This window comes from Plecotus auritus (genome assembly GCF_963455305.1).
Source record: "Plecotus auritus genome assembly, chromosome: 1".
In the NCBI taxonomy this organism is placed as follows: domain Eukaryota; kingdom Metazoa; phylum Chordata; class Mammalia; order Chiroptera; family Vespertilionidae; genus Plecotus; species Plecotus auritus.
Window position 1 is genome coordinate 13,525,879 of NC_137770.1, and position 15,770 is coordinate 13,541,648.

General features: G+C 54.0%; 1 protein-coding gene across 6 annotated transcripts in view; it reads left to right on the top strand.

Moving 5' to 3' along the window:
- The first annotated feature begins 12,287 nt into the window (after positions 1-12,287).
- The window catches only part of TTC7B (tetratricopeptide repeat domain 7B), a 204,841-nt gene continuing 201,358 nt past the window's right edge, over positions 12,288-15,770 (top strand). For all 6 annotated transcript variants that reach the window (XM_080685190.1, XM_080685192.1, XM_080685194.1 and 3 more), the window contains exon 1: positions 12,288-12,447. In XM_080685190.1, the coding sequence (XP_080541316.1) occupies positions 12,327-12,447 (121 nt within the window). In that variant the 5' untranslated portion in view covers positions 12,288-12,326. The remainder of the gene's footprint in view (positions 12,448-15,770) is intronic.

The following is a 15,770-nucleotide window of genomic DNA, read 5'->3' on the forward strand; positions in this document are numbered from 1 at the left end:
TCATGGGCCTGGGTGACATGTCACAATTCGGGCCTGACCTGCACCCCCACCTGGACTGTATGGTTGTTATTAGGAGAAGGGGGCACAGTGGGCTGAGGTCAAAATTTAAACTCAAGCCCTAGCTGGTTTTGCTCAGTGGTTAGAGGGTCTGCCCACAGACTGAAGGGTCTTGGGTTCGATTCTGGGTCAAGGGCACGTGCCTCGGTTGCAGACTTGGTCCCCGGCCCTGGTTGGGGCACAAGCGGGAGGCAACCCATCGATGTGTCTCTCTCACATCAATGTTTCTCTCTCTCTCTCTCTCCCTCTCCCTTCCTTCCACTCTCTCTAAAAATCAATGGGAAAAATATCCTTGGGTGAGAATTAACAACAACAACAAAAATTCCAGCTCAACGCCCGGGCCTGCCTTGATCCATTTTGGAGGCAGAAAAATACATCAATGGGGGTAATAATTGTTAGCAATTTTCTCCATCTTTTGAGAATTGCGGCCCACCCCACATGTACAAGCGAGTGGCACCGCGCTGGTTTAGAGCTGGGCTCTGTAAGAGGCACTTACACAGGCGCCCCAAATGCGTTTCTAATGCTTTCTTCCTCGAGCTCAGTGGTAGCACACAGGTGTTCGGCAGAGTTCTTTGCATTTTTTTGCATGTTGGAAAGATTTCATGAGGATTTTTAAAAGGACAGTGCAGGCCTGGTTCCACCAGCAACGAGCAGCCAGCGCTTGGTCTCAGCCTGGAGGAGGAGAGCAGAGATACAGTAAGAGGAGAGCTGCAGGCAACAGGTTGGCATTTCAGTGGTTCTGTTCAAAACAGTTTTAAAACATTCTCTGAACAACAGGTAAGGGAGACCGTCCACCCAGAGCGTGCTGACCGGTGGGAGGCAGCCAATCGGGGATTAAAAGTTTAACCCAGATGATGCCCAGGGGGAGGGAGCAGATGGTACAAAGTTCAGAACCTACTGCACCCACAGGCCACTCTGAGCAGTGAGTCCCATGGTGTGGGATGTCCCATGCTGAGCATGTGGGGGGTGGGGCGGGGGCTCTGCACAGTCCTTTCCAACTCTGATGGACTTAAAATTAACCTATGTCCCACTCAGCAACGAAAACTACTCCTGAATAACTTAAGCAAAAAAGGGAACGGGTGACAGGAGGTGGGACAACCACAGGAACAAAGGAACAAAGACCCAGGCGTGGCAAGGAAGGGCAGGAACCTGGACTGCCCTGGGCTGAGGATGGTTTCATCTGGGCCTCAGTGCTGAAGGGAGCCTCAAAAGGCGTGTGTGTGTGCGCGCGTGTGTGCGCGTGTGTGCGTGTGTGTGTGTGCGTGCGTGCGTGTGTGCGTGCGTGCGTGCGTGCGTGCGTGTGTGTGTGTGTGTGTGTGTGTCTCGCACGCACATGGGGGTGGGGGTCGTGTGCCAGTCATGGCTGGAGGAGGGCCCCGCCTCGCCCTGACAGGCACTGAATAGATGCTAGTTTGAGGTCATTCCTCAAAATCCAAGGGGGTGCATGACGAAGAGGGGTGCTGGGCGGAGACCACATCAGGAGCCACGCCCCCAAGTCATCTGCCCTGCCTTGCCTTCTTGCCTGGCCTTTTTCTCAATCCATCCGTCTCCCAGCAGACCCTGAACTCCAGGACTGGGACTTTTCCTCCTCTTTTGCTCCGTTAGGAGGGGTGGGGAGGGAGAGAACTCAGCACCATCCTGAACACTGAGGAGCTGCTTACCAACTACCCATGGAACTGAATTCAATGAAATGAAAGAAAAGCGGAAACGCAGACCTTTGCAAAGTAGGGCAGTTACAACATGTTTGTTTTCTAGGAAAAGTGGCAAGGATTGAATACAGGGTGCGGCAAAAGTAGGTTTACAGTTGTGGGTACTCGAAACACAGTTTATTGTTGTGTTATTATTTATTTGTATTACAGCTGTAAACCTACCGTTGCCCACCCCCAATATCAAGCCGACTTTGCGTTTCGTGGCCTCTTTACCCTGGAAGCTACTTTTTGCTCACCCCCTCCATCTCCCCCATGGTCGGGCCACTCCCTGGGATGTTGCGGAATAATGGAATAATTTCCATTTTCAAGACACTGAGGGGTTTATCCTGAGATAACCTTTGGAAAAAGGCCCACCAGATGCCAAATATTGATTTGCACGCTTGCGGAAGAAAGAAACCCAGATCACAGCGAGGTGGTGTGATGCAGTCTATGGTGCTGGAGCCCTGTCTTTCCCTCCACAGCGTGGAAGGCGTGACTCACCGCCTCAGCCACAGGTCGCCCGCCTCAGCCACAGGTCGCCCGCCTCAGCCACAGGTCGCCCGCCTCAGCCACAGGTCCCCCCGGCATCGGCGCACCTTACTTTCTGAGACGTGAGTCGACAGCCACTGTAACAGGAGCCATACCTTCTCCTGGGAAATCTTTGCCCGGGGGCAGCCCAGTGGCCAGCCTTCACGGGAACTTTGTTCACAATAGCCAGGAAGTGGAGGCCACCCTTGTCTGATGAGTGGACGAATAAATGTGGTGTCCACACAATGGAACATTATCCGACCATTACCCACAAGTTGAGTGAAGTGCTGATACTGTGCTACAGTGTGGAGGGACCTTGAAAACACTATGCTAAGTCAAAGAAGCCAATTATGAAGAGCTAATCTAGTGTGATTCCATGTATATGCAATGGCCAGGTAGGCAAGGCCACAGGGACAGAAAATCCACTCGTGTTTGCCAGGAGCTGGAGTGGGGCAGCGAGGAGTGGCTGCCCGTGAGCCCAAGGTTTCTTTCGAGGGTGACAAAAAGTCCTCACGTTGATTGTGGTGACGGTTGCACAACTCTGATTATATTAACAGCTACTGAATGATATTATTTAAATGAAGGCTGTATGCTACGTGACTTATATCTCAACTGGTTTTAAAGATTACACATTCTAACACACTACACAGATGTTGTAGGTAGTCTCTGACATGACAATTGCATTCAATGAATGTTTCTTCATTCAATAACGATAGCATGACACCCATCAACCCAGATGATGTGAGGGAAGTGGAAGTGATCAAGACCGAGTCCTGGCCTTTCGGACACTCAGGATCTATTCAGAGAAGCAAACACCCAAATGCCTGTCGCGGGAGGAGTTGTGGGCACCAGTTATATGAAAGCACAATGTGTCAGACAAAATGACAGACAGAGAGCTGCAAACCCCAAGTGCTCCTTCCTCTTGGAAAGGAGATGAGCCTGGTGAAGGGGGAGGGACTTCCCTTCTCTTTCCTTTTGGGCTCCCTGAAGGCACCCTTTTTGAATGGATGGGTGGCTGATGAGCCCGGGGCAGCTGTGCATCCGGGAGGTTGCACGGAGGACTAAGGCACGATGCTTATTGCCCAGGAATCCAGAGCCCACAGGAGGGGCACAGCGAGAAGTGGACACACAGAGCCAATGACCTGCAGAAGGCCGCAGGTGGCGGGTGCTGGGTTGAGTGCCCAGGATGCTAAGTGTGACAGGAAGTCCACCCCTAATTAACATAGTACTTTAGGTGAAGGACTTAGCAGCGTTTTGGGCTCGAGGCCTGGGAGCACCTGGAGATTCCCCATCAAACCCGAGAAGCTGCCTGTGATGAGGCTGATAGTAATTTTCCCTCCTAACCCTACTTCCCCTCCCGCCGGGGGAAGCCCGAGGGTCTTTGCTCAGAAATCAGCAAAGGAAGAGAAGCCGGACCACAGGAAAACCCTCCCAGATTTGCCTGCAAAGAGCTGGAGGACTTGACCGCTGTGTGACTCCCTTCCCTCCGCACAACTTGTGACTCTGAGGGCAGCGGTGTTGCGGGGCCTCTCCAGGCCAAGCGGCCACATCCTCTCCCTGGGTGCCCGCACCTCTTCCTGCCCCGCCAGTGCCTGGCCCTCCTTCAGGAAGCTTCTGCCAGCACCCTACTCCCTTACAAGCCACGCAAACCAACCCTGGCTCATTTAGGCAGAAACGGGTTAATGTCAGGTCTTCATAATCTCCGGGAGGAAGGGGGTCAGGCCAGAGCTGGGCAGTCGGGGCGAAGAGGCTGTTCTGGCAGGAGAGAGACGGCTGTTACCACTACTGGGCCTGGGCACCCACGGGCACCAGCACCAACCTCATCCCCAGCTGGCAGATAACCACAACCGAATCGAAACACAGCTGCCCCGGACTCTGAGTGGCGTCTGCCTTGCAGGGCTGAGGTCATTAGCCTCACTGTAGCCATAAGGGAGTCTGGCACCATGGGCGCCTGGCAGTTCAGCTTCTCCAGCGGAAGGAAGGTTTGGCCTTATCAGGTGGGGGATTCTCCAAATGCAGGGAAGGAGATCAAGATCCCAGGTGGCCACAATGCCGACAAATGGCCATTCTGCCTCCTGTGAGTAAGGGCATCTAATTCTACCTTTTCTGCTCCCTGCTTCCCTGATCAGCACCAGCTCTGCGTTTGACAACAGTCACCCAGGTGGTCAAGGCTGAGCCAGCTGCTCAGCACACATCTGTTGCGGTCCCAAGCCAAGTAAGTGCCAGGGCCCCATTTCCTTGGGAATGCTCCTTAGAAGAGCGTTCTGGGGCAGTTGGGACTGTTTTCTTCTGGGCGAAAGGGTTGGCTTGCCTGGGCTGCAGCAACAGAGACTGTTACACAAGGACATCTTTAAAAAGATGTCCTCTTACATCATATAAAAGAAATCTGGGTGGGGCGAGGACCAGTGTAATATGGCATGCACCTTCAGCCACAGACTCATTCAAGCCATCCAGTCCACTGTAGTTCATCAAAAAATAAAATAACTTCCTAGAATAGACATTGCTGTCAGCATCTTTCTGCTGACCACAGACTATTCCAAGCAGTATTTTGCAACAGGAGGCACGAGGGTTGACTTGACAGTCTAGCTGTGCAGAGAGCCCTGGGGCATGAGGGAGAGTCCCCGGGGAGGCAGCAGTGGCCTGAAAGCTCATTTCTCTTGTCCTCACTTTCCCACGGTGTCCCTGGTTGCCACATGACCTGGGCAAGTCACTTGGTCCAGTTTCCTTGTTTGTACAACAAAGCTGAACCCCTTAGGAGTCCTTGAGTGGGTGGAAAACAATGCAAAAGCAGCCAATTCAAAATGGAACCGATGCCTGGCCAGCGTGGCTCAGTGGTTGAGCGTGGACCTATGAACCAGGAGGTCATGGTTCGATTCCCTGTCAGGGCACATACTCAGGTTGTGGTCTCTATCCCCAGTGTGGGGTCATGCAGGGGACAGCTGATCAATGATTCTTTCTCATCATTGATGTTTCTATCTCTCTCCCTCTCCCTTCCTCTCTGAAATCAATAAAAATGTATTTCTAAAAAAAATGGAGTCGAAGCTGCCATCCCAGAGGAACTGCCTTGTACATCTTAGACCTCAGACCTTTGTTATGTTTGAACTTGGAACTGGCCGAAAGCAACATCGTGTTCCAAACCACAGTTAACAGGGAAGCAGACATTCTGACTACCAGACTGAGAATGACGGACATTCCTTAGCATTAACACCACCATGTTGAGCTAAAGAATAACTCCACTTACTTGCACCTGTAGACATCTCTTCCTTCACTTATTAACCCCAACAGAAATCCCTTCCTCCTATTCATTTAGTTATCCCCTTCCTCATAAAGACCCCTTGCCTTCACCCACTAATCTGAACACTATTTGGGTTTCTGCCTGAATCAGCACTTCCCAAATAGCAATTCATTTGGATCTCACATAAATGCGTGTCGCCTCTTGCTTTGGCCTTTTACTTTTAGGTTCACATGGGTAAATCACAGGAACCCACACGGGTCAGCTGGGAGGGGTGTTTGTTATGAGAGAACACAGGCTGCGGGGTCTCCTGCAACCCACGAAGGGAAGGCAGCTGGGCCTCAGGAAGGTGGGGAAAGTGATCTTTTCTTCAACTGATGTTTATTGGTTTACTACTAGAGGTGCCGGTAGGTCTGGGCTGGCACAGCCCAGGAGTTTGCATTTCTAACAAGTTTTGATAATTCTTTCAATGTGTGGTTGCCCAAAGTGGGGCCCACACTCCTGGCCTTGTCATTTTCTTCACCTGCAGGTTGCAAAGACAGGACTGGAGAAGGGGCACGGAGCCTGGTGTGCAACCCGCGTTCTGGACCCCTTTGCACTATCAGGGTTTGAGAATCACGGTTTTAAAAAGTTTCAAAACGTCAGAAATGTCTCTGTTCCCGACCTTGAGTGGGGGAAATAAAAGATGACCAGCCAACAGACTTCGCTCAACGTCCAAAATGGCTAGTGCGTTTTATTGGACTATAACAAAGCACCCTCCGCTTTCACCAAAGAACATAAGGGTTCCCCCAGAATAAGGAAACCCAGCCTCTGGGCATTTGCACTTCTTCCTGCAGGAGGAGACCGGGTCGCACTCATTGTGCTCATTGCGTGGCTCGCTCCTCGGGGTAGATAAATGCTGGGAGAAAGTCCCGGCCCTGACTTGGTGCCCTGGCTGCGACCCACCACCCCTCCCTGCAGCCGGCCGAAGCCTTGCGCATCCACCAATGAAACGCCGAGGAACTCCATGACCTCATCGGTCGGCTCTCTCATTGGCTGCCGCCGCCTTTCATTTCAGCAGCGCGGGCCCCACCCCCCGAGGCTGAAAGAGATTGAGTTGCTAACCGGGTCTGCAAGCCTTGCCGGCTGCTCTTCAAACAACAGATCCCTCAGGAGGGCATTCTGCTCTCTGACAGAGGCTTTTGTGTTCCTTCAACCAACCAAAGTACTGGTGTGCTGCGCTGACCTGAACTGATGTGTTACTGGGGGTTAGCTGGTAACATCATCGTCCCCGTTCCTTCCCCAAGTACCTAACAGATCATACTTACACTGAGTGGCCAGATTATTATGGTCTCTGAACGCATAATAATCTGGCCACTCAGTATATATATATTGGAGGCCCAGTGCATGAATTCATGCATGGGTGGGGTCCGGCCAGCCTGGCCAGGGGGAGGGGACATGGGCAGTTGGCCAGCCTGCCTGCTGGTTGAACTCCTGGTCGAGGGGACAATTTGTATATTAGCCATTTATTAAATAGGATATACACTGAGTGGCCAGATTATTATGCCTTCAGAGGTCATAATAATCTGGCCACTCAGTGTATTTCCCACTTATTCTAACCATGTATTTAAATGAGTTTCGTCTTGCTTCTCAGTGGATGAATTTCTCAAACCCCACCTGACTGGAATGCTAGAGATCATCTCCCACACAATTAATTAACGTGAGAATTAACTGACACCCAGACAGGGGATATGACTTTCACAGGGTCACACAGCAGGCTAGTTACAGCGATGGAAATCAGACCCAGGCCTCCTAACTCCAGCTTCAGGGTGGCATTCCTCCCTCCACACCCAATCTGCTGCCTGAGAGCTAAGAGGGGTGCTGCAGTCCCCTTCCTGGGAGAACCCACATATCAGTAAGGGAACCTGGGCTTCCTCACATGCTAGCAGCTGTCCAAGCCTCACTCTGATAAGATAGAATCATGGATGGGAGCCCAGCAGCCGCCTAGAGCAGTGATCTCATTTTACAAATGAGAAAATTGCAGGGTGCCTGGTCATAAGCCAGTTGGAGATGGGTGGAGGCAGGGCTTGACCCAGGCCTGCTGCTCTTCTCATCCAGTGATGACCTCAAATGCCGAAGGAAGGAACGGCATGCCCGCGACTCCCCGGGGAGAGGTCCTGCACGGAGATCCTCCCGCAAGCAGGCATCTGATTCTGAGTAAGAAAACCATCAGGACTGTTGGTATGTGTCTCTGGCTGCCCAGCTGGTCAGATGATCTCTCCTTTGTTGTTGTTTACACGTACGTATAAGAGGGCATTTTATCACAAGCCACGCTTTGCCTTTCTGGAGAAAAGTAGGACAGGTGATGTATCACAGGAAAGTGTTCCCAGAACTCTGAGTGTGAAAAAACACTCATGAAGATAAGGGATTCCTAGCGCATATGGTTAAACCAAAAACAAGTTCCCAACAACCATTTCAGCTCTGTACGCACCCTGACCCAGGGGGCAGGGTCTCTGGGTGTGGGATGCTGGGGGAGTGGCTTCCACCACACGGGAAAGTGGGCGTGGAGTGTAACAGTGGTCTCTGATGGGCTTCATGAGTGGGATGGTGGAGCACCCGGGAGCACCCACGTGTTTCTGGACTCGCAAAGCTGAAGGCCATCCTGGGAACAGACTCCCCTCGAGGGGCCAGCCAGCCTCCTCCATCTGTCGATCCCTCTCGAATGGCCACAGACGGTAAATTAGAAACACTGGCTTCCGTGCCTGGACTGAAGTAGCGCTGCAAGGTCCCCACTAGTTTGTCCCTGCGGTGGGAACCTTGGCTCCAGGCAGCAGCAGGCGACACCTGGGAAGAAAGAAGACCTTGAAGGGGGAAGGGGCACAGCGTCATCTGAAATCATCCTCTGAAACCCTGCTCAAAACGCGGGCATGGGGGCAGCTCCTATGACAGCAGGCTCGTTTGTAAAGACAAACCTGGGCCCTGGGGATAGGAGCCTGGAGGATGATAACTCAAGTGTGGTGGCGTCACAGAGGGAGTACTGCACACCAGGGAAAAGGAAGGCACCACAGGCAGCCACGTGCAACAGGGACAAATCCCGGAACCTAATGAGCAAACAAAGCACGTCACAGAACGGGGTGTCATCTTTAGGAAGTGGAAACCAAACCATGGCACGTGTACGGGTACGCGTCACACTCATACTACAAAGGGTGGCAGAAAGTGAGTTTGCTGGTTGATAAAACTACTTTTTTAAAAGGCGAGGGCTTAACAAAAACACAGAAATCAAGCTGGTGGTTAACTCTGGGATAGTCGGTCCGTTCCCCGGTGTTCATTTTATGACTTTATTATATAGGTGCCTCTTGATGATATGTTTCCTCCTGTATCAAATATTTCATCATTAAAGCCATCCAAAGGCGCTGCAGCTGTCATCACCCAAGCCCCAGGCCTGCGAGTTGGGGCCTGGCTTCCATGTTCCCCATGAGCAATGCGGCAGCGCCTGCCACAGGGCCAGCTGCTCGGGGCTCAGGCAGCCAGATGACTGGGTTGCTGCTCGGCATGGCGAGGTCAAAGGGTCAAAGGTAAGAAGTGACTGTTGTGTCAGCACACAGACCCCTGTCCTTTGCTGCTTCGGGATTTCTGTCCCCGCTTACACCTGACCCAAGTGCTTCAGCGAGCTGATTCCCACTTCTTTGTGGGCCTGTCCACTGGGATGCGCATGCCTGGAGTCCCCCTGTCCAACCCAGCCCCACCCACTTCCTTCTGCTCGTTCACCCATTCCACAAATATTTCCTGAGCACCTACTACATGCCGGGTACCATTCTCAGTGCTGGGATGCAGCCGTGAACAAAACCACACAAAAATCCCTGCCCTCATGGTGCTTACATTCTAGTGAGGGGAGGCAGAAAAGAAATACTAAAGGAACAAATGTAAGTCAGGTGGCAGGAAGAAAACCATAGCAGAGTGAGAGGTGAGGGAGCCAAGGGTTTGTATAGCCAGCTGGTCATGGAGGGCCTCTCTGAGGAGGTGACCTTGGGCAGAGACCTAATGAACGGGAGGGAGGACCCGGCGGGTATGTGGGGAAGAGCCTTCCAGGCTGAGGGAGGCACAAGGGCAAAGGCCCAGCCCTTCCTTTCACTTGTGTCTGCTTCCCCTGAGCTCCCCCCACCCCACCGGCCAGTTCTCTCTCCTCCCCCTCCCGCTGTCCACCTCTTCCTCTATTCTAGTTGTACAGGGAACCTAGGCTTTCAGGAAAAGAGGAACAGGAGATTTCCAGACCACAGAGGCACCCCCATTTGTGCTGACCTTTGCTCTGAGGCTCTGCCTGGCTTCACTGTCCCAGACAAGCCAGCTTTTCTCAAGAAATTAGCCTGAAGCCATCTTTCCTGCCGGGGATTGCCAGGTTTCCAGGCTGGATTCGGCTACAGACTGTGATTTCTCACATTCTTGTCAAACCTGTAATACCAATGCCTGGAAAAAAGATGTTGGCTTAATTACTATCGTTAGCACCAATGACCTCCCACTCCCGAATTTCCCTCAGTGCCACCTACAGGTAAGCTCGCCTGGAAAGCAATGTGGGGATCTTCTCCTCAGGTAATGCTTTGCCTCTGCGGTTGTTGGGACAGCTGCCAGAGCAGCCTGGGCAATGGGCGGGCGAGGATCCAACCTCGCAGGTATGGGAAGGAGCCCAGCGACCGAGAGGTCCCGCTCTCTGGCTCCACGCAGTGAAGGCTCCCAACGTTCTTTCCCTCTGCTGGGTCAGGCTGACAGTTTGTCAGCCTTTGCTCTCAACCCTGAACCCCAGCCACCTCCACGCTCAAGCAAACGGTCCAAAGAGTCCTCTGATGGGAAGAGTCCATGGTGGCCTGCAGTGAAGGTGGCAGCCTCGCAGGCAGGCGCCGTTGTTTATTTATTATTGTGCTGAACCCTAAAGGAAACCATTTGAAGGCTGATTCTAGACCTTGGAGATCTCCAGCTTCATTCATTCATTCATTCATTCATTCATTCATTCGTCACTCTCTTATTCAAGCTCCTACACTGGGTGGAAAGGGTACAGAGACACGGAATGACAGCTCACATTTATTGCACTCTTAAGGCAAATCAACACCATTTTATTGCTTTTCTTGTATATGCTCATTTAATTCTCAGCCAGCTCTGTGGGATAGGCATTACAGCTGAGGAGCTGTAGGTTTGGAAGGCATGGGAAGGTTAAATAACACTGCCCAGACCGCACAAGCTGAGTCAGGGTTCAAGCTCCACTTTGCCCTTGTGAAATCACAGGCCTTGTCTTAGAACTTATCAGCTGGCTGGGCAGAGAGATAGACCCCAACAATGTACACGACAGTGCAGCAACTGAGGCCGGATAAACATTACCTATGATTACGGCAAAGTTTGCTACGAGAAAGTCCTATCCCAGAGGAGATACCACTGCTGTGGGATCACCCGGGGTCTGTCAGATGTTGAGCAAGGCTTCGTGGTGACCTTTGGGCTGGGTCTCAAAGAATGAACAGGTACTTCCCTCCTGGGCCAGAGGGGAGAGAACATTCCAGGCGAACATCTGGAGAGACAGACCATTGTGTTAGAGAGGACAAGACAGGGGCCTCAGGGGAGGGGAAATTCCTCGGTGGAGATTCCTTCTCCTCCCCTCCCTATTCCCCTGTTGGTGGAACCACCGGGACCAGGGCACCAAAGCGCCCCCTGTTGAAACTTTCACATTCTACTCCCCCTTTCTGGGCTGTCCACAGCGTCTGAGGTCCATCAGGTCCACCTTCATCACCTTGTTGGCCTTGGGGGGTGCCTGAAGGTTATGCTGGTCCCAGCAGGAGGCACCTCCTGATGTTCCCTCATCACATCTCTCAGTGTCTGCATTTCCGCTTCCTCATTGGTAAATGGGGGAATGCGGGGGCGGGGGGGGGGGGCACAACATCTGTTCTTTCCACCAATAGCCCAGGGCTGCTGAGGGGCGGAGAGGCGACCCTGCATGCGAGAGCTCCTGGAAGGCGGAGGAAGGTACCAGGAAGGGATGCTGCTGCTGCTGATGGCTTGGTGCTTCCTCATGCCTGGAGTTCCATCCTCAAGGGGATCTAAGCTCCACCGAGGCAGGAATGCTGTCTGTTTGGTTCTCCGCTATATCCCCAGCCCCTAAAACAGTGCCTGGCACACAGCAGGCGATCACAACATGGCTACTGAAGAGCCGAAAGAAGGCGCAGCGGGGCACCTGCCCCCAGCCCTGGGTCTCCAGGGCCAAGACGAGAAACCCCACTGGTGACCGCATTCTTCCCAGAGCGCAAGGCAGCTGGCGCCTTTGCCCGGCTCAGTTCAACTCCACAGACATTCACGGAGCCCTGCCCCGGGCAGGTGCTGTGTCTGCCTGACATGGACTCCCAGCCCACCTGCGGCTGGGTGGCGGCCAAGGTGCCCGGGCAGAGGGCCTCCTCGGGGGCACACGCCAACCAGGCCCAGACGGAGCTGCTGGACACCCGAGCCGGCAGGACAAGCTCAGGCAGGCCCGTCCCCACACCTGCCCCATCCCGGCCGCCGAGCCCCCCGAGCCGGCCTGCGCGGTGACCTTTCCCGGGATCGCTGGCCTCTCCAGGCCCCGCCCGCGCCCCGACCGGCCCGGCTGCGGCTCCGGCCCTGGCCGGCAGGGGCCGCTCCTCGCGCCGCCGCCGCCGCCGCTGCCGTCGCCTCCCCGCCCCTTGCCCAGCCGGCGCTCCCGTTACGCCGCGGAGCCGGGAGCCGGAGCCGGAGCCCGAGCCCGAGCCCGCGGCAGCGGCGGGAGCGGCGAGGGGGCGCCGGCGGCGGCGGGGCCTGCGGGGCCTGCGCGGGCGGGCGGGCGGGCGGGCGCCATGGCCTCCAAGAAGGCGGGCTCGCGGCTGGAGACGGAGATCGAACGCTGCCGCTCCGAGTGCCAGTGGGAGCGGATCCCCGAGCTCGTCAAGCAGCTGTCGGCCAAGCTCATCGCCAACGGTAGGCGCCGGGCCGGGCTGCGGGAGCGGGGCCTGGGGCGGGTGGGCCGGCCCCGGGCGCAGCGGGGCGGGCGGGGCGCGGGGCGCGGGCAGGGCGCAACGGGGCCGCCAGGGCACCGGAGGGGAGGGGCGTGGGGCCAGGGCCTTGGGAGCCGGGGTCCCCGGGAGTCACGCGTGGGGTGTCCGGCCGGCGAGGGCTCCTGTGCAGTCGGTGGAGGGGTCTCAGGAGTCGGGTGCTGACCCGGGTGCCAGGGGGTCAGCGGCCGGCCTTGGGGTTCTAAGAAGTTGGAGGTGATGGGGGAGGCTGCTCCCCAGGACATGGGTGTGCGTGTGCCTGGGACTCCAGGCTGTGTGTATGGTGTACTCAGGCAGTCAGGCCGTATGTATAGGGGTGTTGAACAGAGACCCCTGGGAAATACGGTTTGTAAACATAGGGGTGAAGGGGCTCCAGGTGGAAGCTCGGGCCTGGGCTGTGTGTGGGGTGGTGAAGGCGGGCTGAGATGATGGTCCTGGGGTTGAGAGAGTAGGATGTCCAAGCTGTGGACCTAGGGAGTCAGGTTTAGGAATACAGGGGAAATAGAGGCAGGGAGTCAGGAGGGACAGCACTGGAGAGAGAGGTGGGAATGTGGTTGAAGAATGTTGGGAAATGGGGTTGGCTGGGTGAGCGGCTTGGTGCCTAGGGAAGCGGGGTCTGCGGGAGTCATTGAGTAGGAACCTGGTGCCTGGAGTTAGTCCATGACCCCATTGCCTGAACTGGTACTTGTACCCAATCGAATCTAAATTGCATCCATAAAGGCCAGGTCAGAGCATCGCTCCGCGTGGCCTTATTTGTTTTGGAAGCAAGTACTGTTGCTATCTGCTTGTCTTTTAGTACCTGCCAAAACCACAGGCACCAGTGGACTGGTGAGAGGGCAGGTTTTGTCTCGTCTCATCTCTGGCTTCCTGAGGCTGCGTGACACCTGTGGGCTGAACAAAGGCTTGAAGGAAGGAAGGAATGAGTGACAACGCTGTAAGGAAGGACATTTGCACCATTTCCAACCTCCTCACTTGAAAGGACACAGAAGTAGAGAGGGATGTCACATGTCCTCTTCAAGAATGGCTTATATGCGTGCCTTTTATGGTTTTCTTGCCTCGAAATAAGGACTTGGTCCTGCGTACTCTCAGCCGTGGTACCCCGTGCTTTGGGTGGGTTTCTTCCTGGGCGAATGCAGGTGTCAGGACCAAGTCAGAGACGTGGAGGAGGCACAGACCTGCCTGGGCTCGGCATGCTGGAAATGGAAGAATTAATTCTTTGCAGTGAAGCCAGCATTTGAGGAAAGGGTGTTCCGTCCCGTGGGCACCCCTGGCAGCTTGACCTTGTCCTTCCTGTGAGGCTCACTGGCGTGTCCTTTTGCTTCTCCTCACCTGCAGCATTTTCTCGTTTCTTCTTGGAGTTGGGTTTACTTTGTCGCTTCCCAGCCATGTGGGCATATAATACCTTGGGGGTATTGTATGACCACGTTAGGATTAAATGGGTTCATTTGTGAGGCCCCTGGGTTTTTCCATGAGAGCCACTTGCTTCCTGCTTTATTTGCTCATTTATTCAACCAGTATATGCGTGCCCACCACTGGCCAAGCCCCTGCTCTCATGCGCTTACCCTCCTTTGAGGAGACAGACAATAAATATGGAAATTAATAAATAGGATAGCTTCAGATAGTCAGCGATTTAAAGAAAACAGAAGAGTTAACGCAACTGAGAATGATGGGTAGCGGAAGAAGGGCAGCTCAAACCACAATGGTCTCTGGCATGAGGGGAAATGGGCTTCCGGTGGCATGGGCCCATCTTGCCTTCACGGCCCTCTAGACTCGTCTCCCTTCCTGGGGCCTTGTCCCTGTGGCCTAAGCCACAGTCATTAATGGGTGTTGGGGCGGGGAAGCGAGTTGTGAGGGGCACTGTGGTCCATGGGTTTGAGTGCAAGGTTGGTTTTGGGAAACTCATGAGAGATGGATTCCTGCCCCAGAACCCACATGGTGAGCAGCAGCCATTGATGGCAAAAGGTCACCAGTCCTGGAAAGATCAAAGAGATTGCTCAGGAAGATTTACAAAAGAAAAGCAAAGAAAAAGATGAAGTAAAAACAGAATTATTGTGGCACTCCTTTGGGGTTCAGAGAAATGTTTGAAGGAAGTTCTTCCCCTTCCTTTGGCTGATAGGGGCTCCCTTGAGCTAGTGGTGGGACTTCCTCCTGGTTTGGGGGGCATCAGCCCCTCCTTAGATCCATTGGACCTCAAGTTCTGGGTAGATTTGAGAAAATCCTTAAGCTAAAGCATCTGTTGCTTAGAATAAGGAAAGTGAGTTAATGCCGTGTTTATAATATTAAGATAGTTACTCTGAGCCTGAGTTTCCTCATCTTAGAATGGGGATTAAAAGCCTACCTTTGGTCCGACTGGTGTGGCTCAGTGGTTGAGCGTCGACCCGTGAACCAGGAGGTCACGGTTTGATTCCCTGTCAGGTCCCATGCCCAGGCTTCAGGTTTCGGGCTCGATCCCCAGTAGGGAGCGTTCAGGAGGCAGCCCATCGATGGCTCTCTCTCATCGTTGATGTTTCTATCTTTCTTTCCCTCTCCCGTCCTCTCTCTGAAATCAATAAAAACATATATGTAAAAAGAGGGGGCCGTTAATAGTGGGCTGGCGCAGGGTCTCCTTTGGAAACAAGGATGAGGTTTAACTGAGAGTCCGGGGGTGAGCAGGTGGCTCTGTTGTTTAGAATGACTTCTTTGGACACTCCCGGGTATAGCAGTCTTCTGCCCTCAGACACCAGGACCGCCGTGACCCTCCATCCTGACCTTCCCGGGGCAGTCATCCCGCTTTCAGATCTCTGTCGTGTTGTAGGACATGCTTTTGTGGCAAATCATACAGCCTGGTTTTTGAATTCAAAACATTCACTAATTCGACAATACCACATGGATGGCTCTCAGTTGGGCCTTGGAGCTCATGGTCACTGCAGTCAGGACAGAAGGGTTGTGACCTTGTGGCCACACACAGTGGGGCCAGGACTGCTTAACTTTCCCCCCAGCCTCCTGGTTGGAGGAATTTCAGGCTCCGAATGGGGAGGGAGGAGGATTTCTGACATTCCTTCCCTTGGTCAGCCAACCTTTCCAGCACACCCTCCCTTCACCGTGGCTGGTGGGGCCTCCCGGATCCTCTCGCTCACCTTGTTATTGTCTTTCCACCAGTGCTCGTGCTGTGTGGCTCTGGAGGCCTCTCTGCAGGTCAGAAGCCTACCCGTCTGTCAGGTTCTGGTTCAGATCCTTCCCAGCTGTCCTTCCTTCACAGAAAAGGTTGTT